The following is a 19,995-nucleotide window of genomic DNA, read 5'->3' on the forward strand; positions in this document are numbered from 1 at the left end:
ACATAGTTCTCTACTATGAACAAACTTACCATCTCTCTAAGGCCAGAATTTTCCATGGGCCTCTGAATGCAAATGCCAAATATTTTGTCATGTCTTTCTCTTAGCCTATATCTCACTGCAGCCTGGCCTTGGAGTGAGGCAGATAATATAACAAACCAGAGAGCTGGCACACATGGGGATATACTCACTGGCTTTCCTCATGCATATGGTTTATTTTTCCCTGCTATGTCAATCCTTATAGGGCTTTACCACTACAGCTGCCTCTTGGGAGTCTGCTATTTCAACTGTTACAGGGAAGGTGCAGAGGAAAGAAGAATAAATTCAATCTTTTGTACTCTTTTCAAGTTAAAGGTCTCACCTCCACACCATAAATTAAACAGATTAATTAAACAGACAAGCCCCTGCAGCAGCAAGCCCTCTCTAAGGATAAATATTCAACAGCTTTGCTTTTTAACTGTTGCACGTAACAGAGTAATAATTATTCCAGATCAAACATCTTGCATGGTAGGCTTCTTTAGGCCAATGTTGTTTCATCTATGCCTTGTGTTCTTCTGCAAGCACAGATATGGGCAGTATTTTACCACAAAAGTGACAAAGAATAAAAGACACAAAAAGCAACAGGCAGAGGAGATTACAGTGGGTCTCAATGGCTTCTGTATTTTCTTTTCCAAAGCATCTAATTTATGTTTTACCATTTGTGATGTAGGAAGCAACTGAAACAGCAAACATTAGCTGATTTTGAGAATTCTGGTCTGAAGAGAAACTGCAACAACAGGCACCAGTGGCACAGACGGGAATGCAGAGGAATGCAGACATGCTTGACAACCAGTGGTCAAGGGTGCAGGATGGGGAAGGGATGCAGGACCCAATTCCTGAGTATTACTTTACAGAGAATGGTGAGGATTCTTTGGTAGTGGGAAAGCTGTCCAGATTGAGGAATATATATTCACAGACAAAGATGCACCAGCACTGCCAGGAAGGACAGGCAAATCCTGTTTATGTGTCCTTTCTCTAGATTTTACAAAGTTCACATAAAAAGAAAGATCCACAGATATTACCATATGAAAGCTTTCAAGATCAGTCTTTAAGCCAGAAAAATATCTCCTGAGATGAGCACTGTTGATCTTTAGGAGTGACTTCTTTAGGCCCACTGGATGCAGATGTCAGGATGGTCAATGTCTCATCCTACTCCAAGGAAAGAGCACAGTTTCTTTTCCAGTTCCCTTGCTAGATTAGAATGTCCAGAATCAGTTTGATACCACTTTCACTAGGAACACCAAGGAAGTCAGCAACAATATTAAAACAATTATTTGAACAATTTCTCAGAAGCTGGACAAAAACAGCTCTTGGAGAATCAAAAGGCTCTTTTTTTATCCACAATCTAGACAGCTATCTAGACAGCTTCTCACAGTCTCTCAACCCCTCTTTCTTATCTTTTCTCTTTAAAACACCATAAAATATCCTTCCATGGTGCTGACAACATCACTATTGCTCTCCAGCAGTTCCAAGACACGGTGCATCACCACTTCGGGCAGAGAGGGGTGGTAGCTCTGCCGAACACAACTCAGGACATGAAGGAAATGGCAGCCCTTTTCAGCATCTGCAGAAAAAAGGAAAATGCAGCCAGGCATGGAAGAAATATTTCAGTCTAGCTGTCTCTTTTGAACTATCATAATACAGATCAATCATAAAAAACCTCAGAGCCCTAGATATTGAAACAGACATGTGTGTATTGAGAAGAAAGAGATCCTGTCTGTGCCTACAGCTCTCCAATTATCAACTGTTCCCAGTGACTTTTCTGGGAAGTGTCAGGGCTGTAACAGTAGTAATGAAGGTGAAAGATAACTCAGTCTTGCCAACTCTTAACATACACGGCTCAGTACAACTTGATGAGGAGTTTAATAATGTAAGAGTGCCTCCACTGTCCATCTGTGCAGGCCATTCAGTTTTTGCAACTTCAGAAGGAACCAAATGAAAGTAATTTTACAAAAACCCAACTTCACAACCCTCTAGCACAGCAGGGAGGTGTGTTACAGGGAGAGGGTCTGTAACCGCTGGCCCAACGCTGGCATCTTGTGGAAAAATTGCTGCACTGCAACTGCATTCACCTCACAATGCCATCCTATCCCTAGCCTGCGGACCACTCAAGACAGTTAGGGGAGTAGAAAGTCACAGAACCATCAGTTTCAGATTTTATCTCCTTTTAAGTGGAATTCGCCCTGCAATGTACAAGAGAACAGAAGTTTAAAATAACCTCCTTTGCTAGGGACAAGCACAGAGGTCCTTCATTGCTGCATGCATCTATTCTGTGCCAGGTGGAGCACTGTTTGAAACTGTCCCAGTCATAATTTCCTCCAACACAGCCTGTAACCCACTAATCAACAGTGCTGCAAGCTCCAAGTCCCCCAAGTGCTGAAGTCCACAACATATTTCTCTGCAGCAGCTGACAATGGAAAACAGCCATAAATCAGATATATCAGCACAAATTATTTTCCTTCTCCTTAGCTCATGTGATGCAAGGCAAGTTTGATAAGGGTACTGAGAAACTGCTATGGGCCAGGGAGGGCCCTATATTTTGTTGGGGTTTTTTTTTGTTTTTTAATTAATTCTCTACTCTAGAATCTGCCAAGCTCCAGAGCTGCCTTAGAACCTGCTGAGAAAAGTCACTGGTAGATAGTGGTAAATAAACAGTTCAGCCTAATTCTGATTAGGCCATAAATCAGACAGAAATACTTCCTCAGAAATATCCAGCATGATAAAAAGACCTTTGTGGTCAATGGCCAAAAATGTTTCCACTACCCTGGGAGAGATAACTGCAGAGAACAGAACAATGCCTCTACCTGGTCATAGTGACTGTTGTTGCAAACAAATGGGTAGCTGCACTTTGCATTTGTCATAGGTTTGTCATAAGAAGGTCAGATTGCCCATCCCTGATCTAGAGTAACTTAAATCTCAATGAATTACATTAATGACTCAAGTGTTACCTAACAGCACAATGTGTACTTTTCCCCTAGACGCTGGTAGAAAATGGCACTTTGGGGTAGCTGCAGGTGTGTACAATGATTAAGTAACCCCAAAACACTCCTGCCCCTCTTTCACTGACATCCTGGGTTCTTGCTTTTGTCCAGCAGCTGATGGAAGCCAGCCTGTGATTAATTGTCCTGCCTGATAACCAACATCAGAGGGGACAGAGTTACAGAACAACTACCATTTGCCCACTGCAGACACTCACACAGGGTACATTCTGACATATTAAATATAACTTCAAATGGTTCTGGTTTTAGTTCTCTCTACCATTAGCCTGATCTAAGCCTAAAATTTATAAAACAGTGAAACAGAGCAAATTTATAAAGCAAAGAAACTAACAAACCAAAACCTAAATCCATTTTGCAGTTCAGTCTGGAGTCCAAATGTGCTATCTGGCTCTATTAAGTTTCTAGATGGACCCACAGTGGTCTCTCTCTCATGCGTGCACCTAAGATCAGGAATTATAAGTGGAGCCAAGGACTAGGATTGTCATGTAGGCACATTACAGATCAGGGCTTGTGCAGCTCTGAGTAAGCATGCAAGATTTTTTTTTAAATTTGTACAATAGTTTCAGACAGCTGGGTTGGGCCTGGGAATGTGTCACAACTACAGCAATGGGGCAAGGCGTTGCCTGGAAAACTGGCAGAGAAGGAACTCATTGGAGAGAGGAGTTTGATTTATCATAAATCATCCTTCTGGTGGAGATTACTATTACTCTTGAAGGAAAACGGATAGGAATTTCTTACAACAAACAAGCAAAAGCCCTGGAGGTGAATGAATGGCTGTTTCCTCCCCGGGAGGCGGCCGGGAGCGCGCCCCGCCAGCAGAGGGGGCCCGGCAGCCGCGCTGAGCTCCGCGCTCTTGCATCATCCACAACAACAAACACCCGCCGTGCCCTGCTGGTTTCGATTGAAGCTTCTCGGCTTTGCTTCTGCTGCCAATGACCAGAACATTGAAATGGTCCTTCTGGAAACCAGTGAAGGGACACTGACCTGGAAATTGTCCTGTTTGCAGCGGGAAAGTAAGTAGGGGGAAAGCTTCAAGGAGAACAAGAGGGTTTGTAAAACAGTTGCCAATTTTAAACTGCTTATTATGGAAAACATTGCTTTGAGGACTCTTCAAAGTCTTTTCTGTGACTGATCTACAAATTACTCTCTGCTGTTGACTTTCCTGACCGAAAGAACTTCCCAGCTTCTTATGGATCACAGAGTACTTTTACCCAGTGTGACAATGCACAAGAAGGGAACAAACAGGAGGCAGTCACTCAGTGCCCCTGCCAACTGTATTGAGGTTCTGGCCTTGATAGTGACACAGTTTTGTAAAAAAAGCAGGTTAACAGGAGAAGTGGCTGATGTACAAAATGAGCAAAGGAATTATTTGACTCTTAAAGAAATGATGTTTGTATTTGTTAATTGGATAAAAGACAATACAACAATGTCGTACAGTACCTTTTTGCACTGAAACACCCTCAGGCAAACAAGCCCATATTAACCTGCATGCCCAGTAGTAACCTCTTCTCCCAAGACTTCTTCTACAGTTGTACCGCTTCTTAAGAGAGACAGTTAAAACTCAAACTTGATATTGCCTCACTTAGCCTTTTTTTTCACTGCAGGATAACCATCATACTCCAGGTCCCACAAATGCTATTGTAGTTACAATAGTGTAGGGATATGAGCAATTTAAGATTTTATGCCTTGTGTTCAGTCAGTCATTTATTCTGTACTGAAGTACATTCTATTCCACAAATAGCTGCACTCCAGCAGCAAGTGATCCCTGCTGACACATTCTATCCCATGAACTGAAAGACACTCTGTAGCAATGCACCTGTGTAACTAGCACACATTCAAGTCAAGCACAAGTTATCACTCTGGCAATAAGACACAATAGTTTGAGGGACAGGGATAACTCAGAAACCACCCAAGGCACATTATCTGAAAAGAAATAGACTTTGTTTGACTGAAATCCTTAACTACAAAGAAAAATCACCTGGGAACTACCTGAGCTTAAAATCTCCCTACAATATCCTACTGACTTAAGCAAGTTTTATTGTTGGCTTAAAGGAGGCAGGAATTTCACCTTTCTGCACGGTCACTTTTGTGTCAACTCCCCTGTAGAAACTGAACTAGCAAGATTTGCTACTTCTCCAGAGTGCAAAGCAACACCTGCTAGGTGGTGACCTGACTTCATTACATTTGGTTCCTCCCAAAATACAACTATTCTCAAAAGATATAGATCTAAGATAATGGCTGCTTATTTCAGATGGGAGAGTTTTGCTTCCTGCTGGGCACACCTCCTCTTTCTCTCTCCATGCTCACAGGAAGCTGCTCCTGCACTCCTGCTTTTAGCTATGCTGATTAGCCATACCAGCAACAGCTCTGAGTTTGAGGGTGAGGACAAGCAGCATATCCAACCCAGCAGCAGGAGGAGATATTGTCATCAGTATATCAGCACCAGCTCATCAGAGCTTGATTACTGCTACTTACGCCTGGGTTTTCGACAGTCTTCTTTAATCACATCAAGGGTCACTTTAAACAGCTCCTTATCGTGGTCAGTCACCTGAAGAAAAAAGAAGAAATTGGCCTTGCTGTTCAAAAACAATCCAATGCCATGGTGTATTCTAAGCTAACACTGTCATAATTACACTCTGCATTTTATGCTGCCCCCAAGACTAATAATGAAAATCAAATCTTCAGGCATTATTTTTACTACTATTAGCAGCACCTATGAGTTAAGTGAAGAACATGATACAACTAAGTTTGACCCAGTGGAGGGTGATTGACTCAGCATAACAGCAAGCTTGAACCCACTTTGATAATGAGAACTGTCCCAGGCCCCAGGATTCAGTGAGCTCAGCTGGGTAAAGCAGTTTGGCAGCCCAGTGAACACAGACAGAACTTTGAACAATTCAGTGGGGGATACAGAGGTACAACCAACAGTGAAGTAAGCTGCAGAAAAAACTTTTGAGTAAACTGAGAGCACCTGGATGTCCAGCTTCTCTTTCTGAAACATTTCTACTATTTCTGCAATATTTTTACTGATTATGAAAGTCATACCACTGAACTTGTTTGCAACCACAGCTCAATTCCTTACATAGTAGAGGTCCTTGGAGCTGCTAGGTTTCTGGAAAACCACTCCTTTTTCTTGTAGCATCTTTATTGCTTCCTTAAAAACATTGTGAATCCTTTTGGAACTGGAATTACTTTTTGACATCACCTGGATGGGAAGAAAGGAATGAAGCAGATGTGAGAAATCTCAGGTCAACCAAAGTTACCAGCAAAAGCTCCATATGCTTTGAAAGAAGATGACTTTAACATGAATTTTGTTACACATTTTTCTTCATTTAGTAAGTCACAAATCATATCTGTTATGTATGAAATAACCAGTACCTCTGAGCTATAAACAAAACTCAAACACCAGAAGCTTGCACCATTCTTAAGGAACCACAATCTCTAAACTGCCTTCTTTGTGATTAGCAGCTATTTGGTGATGTACCAAAAACTCTTTTTTTTTTTTTGGAATATACTTGTGATGCTTGCAGATCATTTGATGTCTTTGTTAATCGAGCTTTGTTCACTTTCTGAGTTTTCCTGGCAATAAGGGTAGGAAGGTAGGAAAATCGGTATTTTGTAAGGTGATATTCAGGAGAAATCCAACTGGATTCCCATCTCCTGATTTCAGGGAACAGAGAAAATTGACAAAACCAGTATTTGTTTCTTGCCCCCTTTGTTTCCAAATATTTACAAATATTCTGGTCATGCTCTCAGGAGCTTCTTCACAGCCTAATGAAGTGAAGGGTTAAAGAGCATGCAAGAATTAAGACAAGTATACGAAATAAGGAAACAAAGGATTCAGTTTTGAGGGTAGGTGGGGAATTAGTTTCTTGTGAAAGGAGAACAATGTGCCTGGAAGTCCATAACTGAGGTTATTTATTACACAAGGTTCTGTGTTTGGGACACATCTAACAGAGTAGAAGGAAGGAAGGGGAGGGGGGAAAAAAAACAGGGAAAAGCAGGGTTTGTTTGGAAGTAGAGCAGAGCTAGGAGAGTGGAATTACAGCTAGGGAAGTAGAAGGAAATAATTAGCTGTGGAGAAGGGAAAGTATGGGTAGGTAAGAGCAAGACTATGATTTACTCTTCTCTATCTCCATCTGTCCTGCTGTGTCCTTCAACCTCCCATTTATCTACACAAACTGCCTCGGTTCCCCAGTTGCTGTTTTCTCATCCATTGGGAGCACACTGTGCTCCCTGTGGTTTTCTTTGAGAAGGGAGCTAAACTGCAGCCCACAAACCACCATGTGATAACTAGAACCACACCAGAGCAACTACAGCAAGATTTGGCAAGCCATTCCTTCAAGTATCACCATAAATGCTCCCACCCTGTTCTGAACAAAAATATCAGACTTCACATATCCTACTTCACTTACCAGAAGCAGCCAGAAGCCTCAGGAGTGAAGCAGGCAATGACCATGGACTAGAAAGAATGTACATGAATATGCAAAATGGACACCACAGGAGCAAAGGAAGAATACCTTTTCACAAAACATTCATTCAATCCATTTGCAGTTCTCAAGTGACACTCCAACAGCCTGGAAGGTGAAGTACCTAACTGGGAATAATTTGGGGATCCAAAAGGGGTATTGGTATTAGCATGTACCACAAGTTTCTCCCTCCTGTTCCTCCAGATAATCCTCAGGATTTCAACAGGCTATAATCACATCTCTCTCTCTGTTCCACAACAGCTAACTCTCTTTTTCCTCTCAAGTCACCAGTAAAAATAATTGCTGAATACTTCAAGATAATTAACACAGAACAATGGCTCTTAGTTCAGTTTTCTCTGTTTCAGACTGAAAGATTCAGTGCCTGAACCTTGTCTGTCCTCCTGTCCACCACAGCCATCAATCTGGATAACAACAGACTCTACTTCTAATTACAAACTTTGCCATACATCTGGACACCATTCCAGTCACAGCATTAATAGCACTATGGTATTTCTCTTCATTGTGCCTCTTCTGATGAACTGAAGAAACAAACATAAAATGCATCAGGAAGGATTAAATGAAGAGTGAGTATTTGCTCACAGAAAAGCAGATTCTCATAGCCATATGTAAAATGAAGAGACTTTGCCTCTCACTCAAATGCAGTAATAAATCCTCAAGAATGTAAAAAATTGCTAGCAAAGCAACCAACTCAAGACTCTGATCAATTTTTAATGTGAAAGCAAACACTTGGGGAGAAAAAAAAAATTCCAAAGAAGCCCAATAATTATTCAGTTTGGCTTACCACTGAATTCCTGTCAGAAAATGGAGATAATTAAAAACAGACTCTGTGTGAACTGACACACAGCTCAGCCTGGATGTATACTGAAACAGAATCACTAAGAATGCAAGTCAAGGCATTGACAGAGTGAAAGCAGCAAGGCCTTATTATAAGTAAGCAGCTGCTACATATCAGCACTCGCTCATATGTGCTGCAGAATCCACAGAAAAGGGCTTCGTGGCAGAAGGACTGCTACTGAAAAACAAATTAGGGTTCCTGCCCACTTTAATACTACTATATTATATATTAATACAATAATGTTATATATCATTGGTGTTTAATAATACCATAAAATGACAGGAAAAATTTGGGTTTTTTTCCTAGTGTACTCTAGAACATGCTTCCTCCTCTCCATTTCTCTAGAATTTGTTAACACAGTCTAAAATTGCTTAGTCTGCTCTTTTGGTCCACCCAAAGCAACTCCAGCATCTCATGCTGCAAATTCACAAGTCAATAGTACTTCTCCCCAATGCCTCTCACAATGTTCACACCTTCTTTTGCAAAGTTCCCCTCTTGGGCATGCCTTAGCTTCACAGTGCACTATTTCAGATTCTCTGGAGCAGTAATAGCAGGGTCTTCCCCTTCTCTTCCAAATCAGGTTCTTTTCAAATAAATTAAGCTGTACATCCAAACATAGGAGCATTCAATCAGTCATCCCTTTTGCAGAACACATTGTGTGTGTGTGTGACCTGAGACAGAAGCAGCTATTAAATAATAATTTTAATATCATTACTCCCACTCCCAAGACCAGCTAAGGGCTCTGTAGCAAAGCAAAAAGAAGAATCAATGTATCCAGAATTAAGCTGCTCCTTTAATCAATATATTCTCTCTGATAAGCTTCACACAGCTTAGTAGACTGGTGCTGTGCAGCCAGTTATTGTCAGATCTTAAAAACAAGACAAATTCTCTGTACAATCAATAATAGGTCAAAGAAATGAAGTGGTACAGGAATTAGCGAGTCTGTTCAAAACACTGGAGCTATGTAACCTTTGACTCATTATGAATCACACCCTGATGGTGTTAAAGTTTCCTGGTATAACCACTCATGTGATTCTACTCATGGAATCACCATTTGCAGTTTTTCTTGTAATGTTTAATCCTGGGCTTAGGCAGGTGACAATTTTAGTAATAGTGATCCTGGACATGTCAGTCCTGAAGTCCTATAATAAGCTTTGCAATATACATATTTAAAGCAGTGGTGAAGCTTCCTTGAGAGGCAGAAAGACAAGGACACTGCATCAAGAGCTTACAATGACCTGTGTTACACCAACAATACAATGTACAGGGTAGACACAGACTGTGAACAACACTGTAAAACTTCCTGCTTTAACTACTTCTTGTTGGTGACCTTGAGATAATATTCAAATCAAGAGAAGGCCAAACAGCACACTCTGGAAAGCACAACTCAAGTTACGTGTCCAAGCCAGTGACATTCACAAAATGGAATGGAGCACTAAAATAGCACTGTAGCTTATGCATGGCAGAAGGGCAGAAATATTGTTAATCAAGATTGGCTGGTTTAAAGCATTTAATTCAGTTGAGAAATTGGATGGATCAACTTAACATGTAGCTTTCTTTAAAAAAGGAACCAAAGGTTTGTCCACTTGCCCAATATAATTGCCTAAGTCCAGCAAGTACACTCGGGAGGTTCTCTAAGCACAAAATTACTTTTTTTGTTTTACTTATCGTCTTCCTTCTGGTACCCATCCCTCCAGCTTCAAAAGTCACTTGTTTTATAGGACAGGGAAAAGGCTACACCTTAGGGATAGATGGGGCACTGGTTATGCAAATTAAAGCTTCAGTGGCTTTAAAACTCATAAAAGATTTGTTAATTTTTAACTATTTTTAAAAGTAGTTAAATTCTCTTCCTCATCATCTGTAGACTATAAAATTAAATTTTCGCTAGTATATGTCTGAGAAGAGGAAATTATTTTAGTTCTGCCAGGTGCATCTGCTAGAGGGAAATTTATTCCTGAGAGGCAGAAGATTTCACTGCCAGGTAGGCATCAGGATTGGAATGAAGTATTGTAGGACAACATGTATGGGATGTAGATAGGGCTCAGCTACACAGTAATGCTGAAAAGAAACACAGAGATGCTGCCTACCTCAAACTATCCCAGCTAACTCCTTCCCATCTTCACCCTCTGCTCCACTCTACTCTACTGCAGCTTATCACCTCCCTGGAGAAAATATTCCATGGGGATACAGTCTCCCTCTGTGATGAACACCGTGCAAGTATTTTAAAAGTTGGGAAAGAGATGAAGGGGGTGCATTACCTCTTCTATGATCACAGGGAAAGGAAGAGAAAAGAAAGCAACTTGTGCTCTAGAACACTGGAATCAGGATAAAAAATTACCTATACATCCAAATAACTCATCCTTTTACATCCAGGAAAAGTGCATGGAGTGAACAAGTGTGTATATTGTAGCATGGCCTAATTAGCTGAGTTGGCTCTGTAGCTCCTGCCTTGCCAAACAGGCCTGCAATAACATAGTTCCACATCAGCAGCACCATTTATCCTCTTGCTTTGAGAGCAATGCAAAACAAAAGCCTACTGAAGAGAAAAGAAAGAGAGAGGGACAGAAATCAGATCTATTACACTTACTTTTGTGGAGAGAACTGGGTACTTGACCCTTTGCCAAGTATGAAAAGTGACACCTTCTAGAGACAGAGTAGAGGAACAAGGAAATACATTTCCAAAGCATTACTAGGCACTCTTGAGGCATTCATGCCACTTGACAAGTGCAGTTCCTTTCTTATGCAAGAACAGATAACCTTCTTTACAAGAAATTCATAGTAAAGGACAATAGGGAGAACTGCAATTTCTAAATAAGCATTTGTGCACCCAAATTCCTGGGACATATACTCACATCCTTGCATCAGGGTCAGGAGCAACTATTAATTATTATGATAGCTCTCCATAACTTTTAACAGCACTGATGCTACATTATTTTTCTTGGTTTGGGGTTTTTGAGTTGGTTGGTTGGTGTTTGGTTTGAGTTTTCTTGGGTTGTTTGTTTTTTTTTTTTGTCTTTCTATGTTTGTTCTGCATCAGTTCCTACTTTAAATGGCTTTATAAATTATTTATCTTTGTCTTTCTATAAATGCTGAAACATTTACATTTCCAGTATTGGACACAATGGCCACTACTTCTTTTAATGTAAAGTGTTTGGGAATTTTAATACTGTTCCAGCTAGTTTAGAAAGTACCAGGTGCCATGCTGGATAATCTATTAGCAAACTTTTCTGTCTAAAATGAGAATAGCTCCTGTTAGGGCTAATATCAATGTTTGTTTTAAAGCAAACCAGAAAAAAAGCCTTAAATAAAAGCAAAACAAACAACAACAACAAAAAACTCCAACCCAGATATCAAGAACAGTTATCAGCAGCAGTTCAACAAGGCCAACAAGAAAAGAGATACTTCTCATTATTATTTGACCTCATCTGCAAGAAACTGGCTTTTGTGTTATTTTATTTGGGTTTCTTAAGAATTAAACAAACATTAGAAGTCAATATAACATAGCACTTAACATTACAGTGCACATCAAAATCAGGGTGAAAATGACTACCAGGGATTTATTTCTCTACAGAAAACCAAATGTAAATGAATCACAACACTCCAGCTTAAGTTTCAACTGCTTTGCTTTCATGGTAGAAGATGTAACTGTAAGCTTTGCAGAAATTTATCACTTCATACTAGTTGAGAGTCTGGTTTGTAATTTATCCAACTAATACAGAGTAATGTAAAGCCATTTTACAAAATGAGTTTTCTCCTGCTTCCCATTCTGCAGCTGATCAAGAGGTTACTAACTCATTGGGAAGTTTAATAGTTTGGTTACACACAATTGCCTGTAAACTGATTTCAATTTAATCCCACCTTCTCATCCTTTCAATCATGGCCTTTCACAATTAGGGACTTCCAGTAGGAGAAACATTAGGGAGTACTCATCATAACCTGCTCTTGAAAGCTGCATCTCTGTTAATATATTGAGCTTCAAATGAGAAACAAGACAAAGATTTTGTGCTCCTTCTCCTGGTCAGATTCAGGATCTCAAACCTCAGTCCCAAAGAACTCAAGCACCTTAAAGGGATCTCCTTTTCTGACATTACTAATTACAAATCTAAATAAAGTAGTGACTCTTGCAGGATGTAAGATTGTTTAGCCCTAACACAAGATTACCCCTAATAACAGAATGTTCTTACATTACTTTTTTTCAGCCCAGTTTTATATGTCTGAAGTAACAAGTTTTCCTCAAGCTCTGTAAATAATTCATGCACAAAGCTAAAGCACTAGTAGGTTTTGAATCCTCTGAAGACACAAGTCTCTTATCTGTTTATGCTTTAAAAAAGTACATGGTATTATTTCCCCCCACTAAAAGCTTGGAACAGGTGCATTCACTCACCTCTTGACTGCTGGGGCTGGGTAGATGCACAGCAGCCAGAGACACCAGAGAATCAACTGTTTCCAACTCCTGCTGGTAAAAGGTCTGAATTTTGTTTTCTAATAGAAAGCCTTGCACTTTCTCATGCAGCGTATGGATTGAGAAATTCTGACCCTCCAAGCCACTACAAGGATACACAGAACATGTCAAAAGGCAAGAAGGGGGTTTTAGAATAATGACAAAGTCAGTCCACTAGACTGGTTTCAAAAGTCAAAGGATATTTTGCTGTCCTTAAAGAATTTGAATTTAAATCCTTAATTAAAACAGAACATTTTTATAAACATAAACATTCAACTGTTCTTCTTCAATAATTTGCTGTTACAGCTTTGTGTATTTAAGATCTGCAGTCTCTGAAACAACACTACATGCACCAGGCCTCTCAATAAGCATACAGCTATCCTGAAACTGAGCACAGGAGTGGGTGTTTAACTCCATTCATTGAGGTCATGTATTTGTCATTTGACAATGACAAGGGCAGGAGAGCATTTCAGTGGAATAGCTGCTTAACCTTACACATAAAACAACATCAGGCAAGGATAGCTCTCCATCCTCTCTGCTGACCTTAGCCCCAAATCTTGCTCTAAATCCCATCTTTTTTCATTAGATGAAAGAGGTCTGTACACAGCATCTTACTTTCTTCCTAATATTCACTTTAGTTCAGCATTATATTTCTTTCCTCAGATTATGGACAGGTACCTCATCTGTATAGATCATCACTTATTTGGGGGAAAAGCAGTCTGCTACTATATATTAATGCAGTCTAAATCACAGTCAGGCCCTGTTCTATTTTTTTTTCCAGAGTTATTACAACAACAAGTAAACAATCATAATATCCCATACTTTGCCCCAGGAGCAGTTCTGGATACTGCATTTACCTCTGTGTTTCCTCAGGGCCCTTGAAAGGTTTATCATAAACTTCTCTATAGAGACAGGGGAGCTCCAGCATTCTTGAAATCTGGACATCACACACGGGATCATCCACTTTATCTGTAGAGGCAACGAGAACACGTAGACCTGGTCAGGACTGCCATACAATTTTTTAAGCAAACAAACCTGAGGCACCACAACAGGGCTTCACAGCCAGTATTAAATTGGCAAAATTTGTTCACTGTGGTTTTTATAAAAATAAACCACAAAGGCCAATCCTTCTTTTACAGTTTACAAGGAGGTAAAATGGCCTGTTGTGGTGCATTACAGATTATGCTTTTGTCTGACAACTTATTTAACCAGAATTTATGATCTCTATTTTACCTTTCAGCAGTCTTTATCCATTAAATGAAATTAACACATAGTAAGGAGCTTTATTTGGGCCAAAGTGAAAGCAATTTAGAGGCTGTTTGAATTGCATGGCTCTCTTTGGTATTATTACCAACCCACGAGTGGGTTGTATATACTCATAAATCTTCTGTCTGGAAAGGAGGGCTGAATTCCCTTGCAGATTTAAGCTAGAGCTGAAAGATCTAGACTTTTTATCTGACTTACACAGGCTTTTTAAAAGATGGGCTTTTCTTCACTAAAGAAATTATTTCAGTGTTATCTCTGGAAGATCTCACTGGAGAAAACCAACTCTTACACAACAGCACAGACACGGAACTGAGAAGAAATTATGTAACTGGAAGGTCCCAGAGCATAAACCGTGGGCTGCAGAGCCCTGCTGCTCAAAGAGCTGTCAGACACAGAGGCAGCACCTGCATGCAGATCTGTGCCTGAGGAACACTTTTGCCTCATCCTGCAGAGCCAGGGAGCTTAGGAGAAGCCAGGCTTCAGTAGGACACTGCCCACATGCTGCTGCCTGTCCATGGAATGGATTGTACAGGCTGTGACAAGCAGCAGCCACTTTTCCAAACCCCTCAGTGCCCTTGCTGAAGTGGGACACAGAAGGTCACCAGCTCCCTTCCCACAGGCTTTGGCTGCTCTACTTCAACACAGAGAAATCTGAAGAGCAAATCACTCTTGCAGACACCCAACCACAGTATCTGCATAGTATTCTTGTACTCATGCTAATCAGCTTTTACAGTTTTTCCAGGAATGCCTCGTTTACAGGCAATCTAATCTCACACATTACATAGTGTGTCTTCCAACCTTATGCTGCTACAGTTAAAATAAAGATATACAGATGAAAATCCTTAGAAAAATGAGATGCCAGAAAATAAATTGGAAAATACTCAATTAATTACATACAGCTCAGATATTTTCACAGATTCAGACATCTTAGTTACATACATCACAGAATCATAACACTCACATAAACATGAAGCCTGAATTTCTCTTTGTTGCCTATAGGTTCGGATGTGACCTCTGACCCTGACAACATCTCCAATCTCCACCTTGGTTTTCTGCCTTACTGTTTCTTGGAGTTTCTTCATCTGTTCAAACACACTGAGACTGCTGGGTGTGCTTAGATGACCTGCAAGAAGCGAGGGAAAAGAGTCAGGCTCTAAAATCAATGCATTAATTGTCCTTTTGCATTCATCCACCTAAGCACCACAGGAGTCATATTACTAAAAAAGGGTAAGGTCCCAGGCACCATATGTCCTGGGTAGCAAAACTTCTGGGTGACAAAGTTAGTTTATTGTACTATATTTATTTAAATTTTTCACCTGAGGAAACTACAAAAAGTAGTTGATTTACCTGATTTACCACTGAAAATGTCATAGATGGTTTGCAAAATTGAAAAATAAATTTGAAATGGTTGTTGTCATTTTTCAATTTTATCATGTTAAGATGGATGAGAGAAGAAAAGAAAAGTCATCTGAACTTTTTATATAAAAGAAGAATGAGTCATCTGAGGTGGGGTCAAAGCATTCATGTGATGCAATTTGATGTCTACACTGGGGTGAATAGAACTGAGGTGAATGCCACTTGACAGAACTTCACATTTACATAACATGACTTTGTAGGACAGTAATCCTTCATAACTTGAAACCTTATTAATGCTCCAAGTATCCCTGATCACAATTACAAAAGGCTGGAAGAAAGTTTCCTGTGCCCCCTAAAAGCTTTCTTCAGCAGGTACAAATGAATGAATTGCCATTCTTAGCATAGTGTCCATCCAAGCACTACTGACGTGTGTGTAAAATAAGAATACAAGGCTGAAAATCAGTCTTGGTCCTCATTCTATTTAAAGTAGTATCTCATGCAATTTCTTTTAATGTGTCTAAGTTCCTCATTTAAGTTCCTCATAACTGATTTGATTGCGTGTCTTCTTCTTCTTTTTTCTTTTTTTTTTTTTTTTTTGAGAGCTCTGCCAGATCATCACCTCTCCAAAGTGAGAGCTGTCTTCTACATTCCAGTTGGGACCATTTGTACCTGTCATATGATTGTTAAATATAAGTATGAATTATCTGTCTGTATAAATGGGCTTGTTCCACAGACATCGGAGTTTTTAACTTTTACATCAAGCTTTCCCTTCTCCATTCTATTAATATGTATCCCTAACACTGCAGATGACACCAGTAAGATTTATTTCAGTAGGATTTGATCAGCTCCATATTAGGGTTGTCAATCCACTACATGGGATTCCAAGAAGATCCAACATAGAAAGAATTCTGTACTTCGATCTACAAGAAACAGGGGGAGAAATTAGAGACAGCCAGACACTGGTGAGTTGTTCTGTTAATGAATGCAATAATACATTCATTTCAAATGCACAGTTACTGCAAATTTAGGACTTGCCCAAACTGTAAAAGACTGCTGGCATCTTCCCACTGTGTTTGAAGCTACTTTCAAGTTCATTGCTGACAGTGCCTGTATGAGCAAGAATATATGAACACAAACAAAGCAAGGATAAATCCTGAAACCATAATCACAAGGGCAGGTCAATGGACTGACTTTGGAAACAGAAGTTGTGGCACATTTCCAGCCTAGTTCCTTACTAGATGAAGTCACAGAAAGAACCTTAAGAGGCAAATTCTCTGAACAATGTTACGGCATAGAACTGAAATATCATATTACTCAAATAAGGAAAAGGCAGGGACAGGACATAATGTAATGGTTTTATTGGCATCGCCCTTGAACACAACACAAAAACTAATAGAAAAATCCCAAAATGGCCCAGGCAGTATGATGTGGTAGTTTAAAATTAAAAAAATATATATTTAAAAAATTGAACAGTTGAATTTGCTCTTCTGCAAGTTTGATCACTTCCTAAATTATTTAAGGTAGATATAAGTAAAAACATACTGTCAAAAGAGCACTTGTTTATTTGATGAATTACCTGATAAAGCTGTTTCTGCTACCATGGGATTTTTCCAGCAGACACAATTTATAACTCCAGTACTATCATCCACTGCAAAAAAATTTGCAAGAATTACAGACTAGAAAAGCAGGCAGTTGTGTTCCAAGAAGTGAAGACACATAAATATGTAGGGAGATAACTGCCAAGGATATCTCATTCCCACTGGTTTGAAAGGTAAAGTGGGTGTTCAAACTCTACTTACATATCTGAAATAATTTCCACAGTTGTTTCAGACATGGAAGTAGCTCAGCACCAGATGTGCTTATGTGCATAGTCAGCAAAGTAACAGGTATATTCTCAAAGAAAGATCATACACTAACTTAAATTATGAGGCTTCAGTACATATATTGGATACTGAGGGGTTTCAATCTCATTGACAAGGTCAGGAGAAGAATCAGTGCTGAGGGCTGAAGTCAGACAAATTAAAACAGGAATGCAGGCACAAACCACAGAAGCTTTACTGTTACAGTGAGAAAACAGCACTGCAACATTTGGGGATACAACCGTGTGAATAAACCAGGAGTGCAGCTACCTGCACCTGCATTAGTTTCCATGTCAATATCACGCTCAAAGTCTGCTGGTTGTTTTTCCAATACAAGATGATTTCCAGGGAGCAGAAAGGCAGCTCCTCTAGGCAGGAAGGACAGAAGACAGTACATGCTTGTGGTTCTGCTCTAAGCCAGGAATTCCCAACTTAAAGTGTAGGTGCTGGTGGCATGCATGCCACTTCCGCTGCTGAAAAGGTTCAACACCTTCTCCTGAGCATGGAGCTGTTTTTCCTGTTTTGCCAGTGTCCAATGAAAATAAGTTTTATGATTTCTGCTCCAGGCACTGCATTGTCGATGACAGCAGGAAAAAAGCTCAAAGGAAACTAAAATCTGTCAGAAGAATCAATTTTCTGACCATCAAGGAATGGTATATAGATGGCCTGTGCAACAAACACTCGAGATAGAAAGGCACTAAATGTCTGTCAAGGATCACCCAGCCAATGCACCTTGCTTCTTGAATGTAACATCTCCAAGACTGAGATTCCACTCCTCACAAATGGAAACCTGCAATTTTCTTCTGCTCCTTAAACCAGGTCCGTGACTAAAAAAGTAACAGCAATGTTTACCATGAAGGTGCTGATTGGTACCTGCAGTCATTTCCTCTGGAAACCATAGCATCAAAGCAAAATGCCTTTGCATTGCCTCATGTGTTTTAAAACAATCTCCTTGTTTGGAGGGGGTCTAATTTCAAATCATTGTCTTGCCTTCCTGTGTCCAAGCAGTTTAGCTGCACATTCCTATTAGCAAACTTACAGCACTTATAAGATGCAGGCAATTCCAAATTCCATCACAAAAGCATGCTCCTCTCTGCTATCTCTGTTTTGAGCTGCTGTGTCTGCAACTATTTCAGCAGCTTTAATTTTGTACCAGAGCACAGATAATGATCTGCTGGTAGGATTTTCTCTCCTTGGTACAGACAGACAGCAACTATTTTAGTAGGAGTCACAACCCTCATAAACCATGCCAAGCCATCCATGCAAGCCAGCAATGACAACAAGAAGCAGGGCAGATGACATTTCACTCTTGCATTCCCACAGTTTCTAGATGTTCCAGCTTGCACCAACTGAGACAGACTGGCTTCCTAAGAAAGGCTTGGAAACAAACCAAAAAAGACTGAAGGATTAGGAGGCCAGACTCCTCCTCCTCAATGTAACAGCTGAAAACTGAGTCCTGGAGAGACTGACCTGTACTTGACCACACAAGGAATCTGGTAGCAGAGCAAGGCTCTGAAACAGAGTTTTGCAATTTCATAGATAAAAGCTCAGAGCAAAAAGACAAGTAACTCCTGAAGTCCAGATGAATGAGAACTCTTGCAATTGTATTCTAATTAGACAAGAGAATGTTTATCTATTTGAAATGCACTCAAGGGGTCTACAAACTTTCGAAAACTTCCTGTGCTCCCTGTGCCGCCCTTCCTCATCTCTTTGGGTTTAAACTTTTGTTTATTTGCATTTTTTGTGGGTTTACTTTTTGTTTGTTGGGTTGTTTTTTTTCTTCCTGGTTTTTGTTTGTTTGGCTTTGGTTTCTTTGATTCTTGCTTAATTATTTGCGGGGTAGCTCAAAACTACCCATTAAATGAGATAACTGTATGAATTTTTATTTCTTTATGACAACAAGGGTATGGCTCTTGTCAGGCCTACAGAAACCTACTGAGATGTTGAGGATTTTTTTTAAATTGGATTTTAACTCAACTGCCTTTCAGCCTTTCAAGTCAGTTTTGGAGTACAAAGAAAATCACATGTGATGTTTGGTTTTGTTAAAAAGGAAAGGGGGAAAAAGAGGTCAGAAAGTGCATTAGGTAAAATATGAGCTTGATCAAAGCTATGTTTTAATTAGGTATCTTTCTCCTAACATCACAATATTAGCAAGAAACAATCTAATCAAAGTGTCAAAATCAGATATTACACAGCATGTAATTTTTATTTTTTAAGGCAGGAAAGATTAAATTAGCTCTTTTTTACAGTTTTAATTTTGTCATCAGTTCTGGCTGTAGAGTTTTCAGCAGAGGACCTAAGATTCTTTAGAGTGATGTGTATTCTGAAGCAGATAGGAAATGAGGGGGGAGGATCATGGCAGGGACACAAAGACATTTCAGTTCCCTATCAGAAGGAAAGTACAAAGGGGGAATTGCTTTGTAAGTCACTTTTAAGCAGATGGAAAGTGAGCAAGTCCTGAGCAGTGTGTGGCACTCCAACTGATGCAACCCCTGTGACTCACCAGAGTCTGTTGAGCTGAGAGATGCAAGAAGTTACAAGCAGGAAACTGTCTAAGAAGTTACAATTTTGCACCGGCAGAGTCGGCCTGCCTGAAAGGGAGGGCAGGCTGGGGAGGGGCACCCTGGCAGGTAGCCTGAAAACTCAAACCAGGAACTGCTGGAACAAAGAGTGGAGTTGGATGTGAAAGGACAGCAGGAAGCCAGGCATACTG

General features: G+C 40.0%; 1 protein-coding gene across 1 annotated transcript in view; it reads right to left on the reverse strand.

Annotated features, from left to right (window-relative positions):
* Positions 1 to 667: 667 nt before the first annotated feature.
* The window catches only part of STN1 (STN1 subunit of CST complex), a 40,886-nt gene continuing 21,558 nt past the window's right edge, over positions 668 to 19,995 (reverse strand). Inside the window, exons 4-10 of the mRNA XM_083866403.1 lie at positions 17,000 to 17,071; positions 15,029 to 15,190; positions 13,659 to 13,770; positions 12,745 to 12,907; positions 6,118 to 6,240; positions 5,511 to 5,583; positions 668 to 1,600 (exon numbers count right to left, since the gene is read on the reverse strand). Coding sequence (XP_083722529.1) covers positions 1,443 to 1,600; positions 5,511 to 5,583; positions 6,118 to 6,240; positions 12,745 to 12,907; positions 13,659 to 13,770; positions 15,029 to 15,190; positions 17,000 to 17,071 — 863 coding nt within the window. The 3' untranslated portion in view covers positions 668 to 1,442. The remainder of the gene's footprint in view (positions 1,601 to 5,510; positions 5,584 to 6,117; positions 6,241 to 12,744; positions 12,908 to 13,658; positions 13,771 to 15,028; positions 15,191 to 16,999; positions 17,072 to 19,995) is intronic.

The sequence above is a fragment of the Zosterops lateralis genome, assembly GCF_965231275.1.
Source record: "Zosterops lateralis genome assembly, chromosome: 8".
In the NCBI taxonomy this organism is placed as follows: Eukaryota; Metazoa; Chordata; class Aves; order Passeriformes; family Zosteropidae; genus Zosterops; species Zosterops lateralis.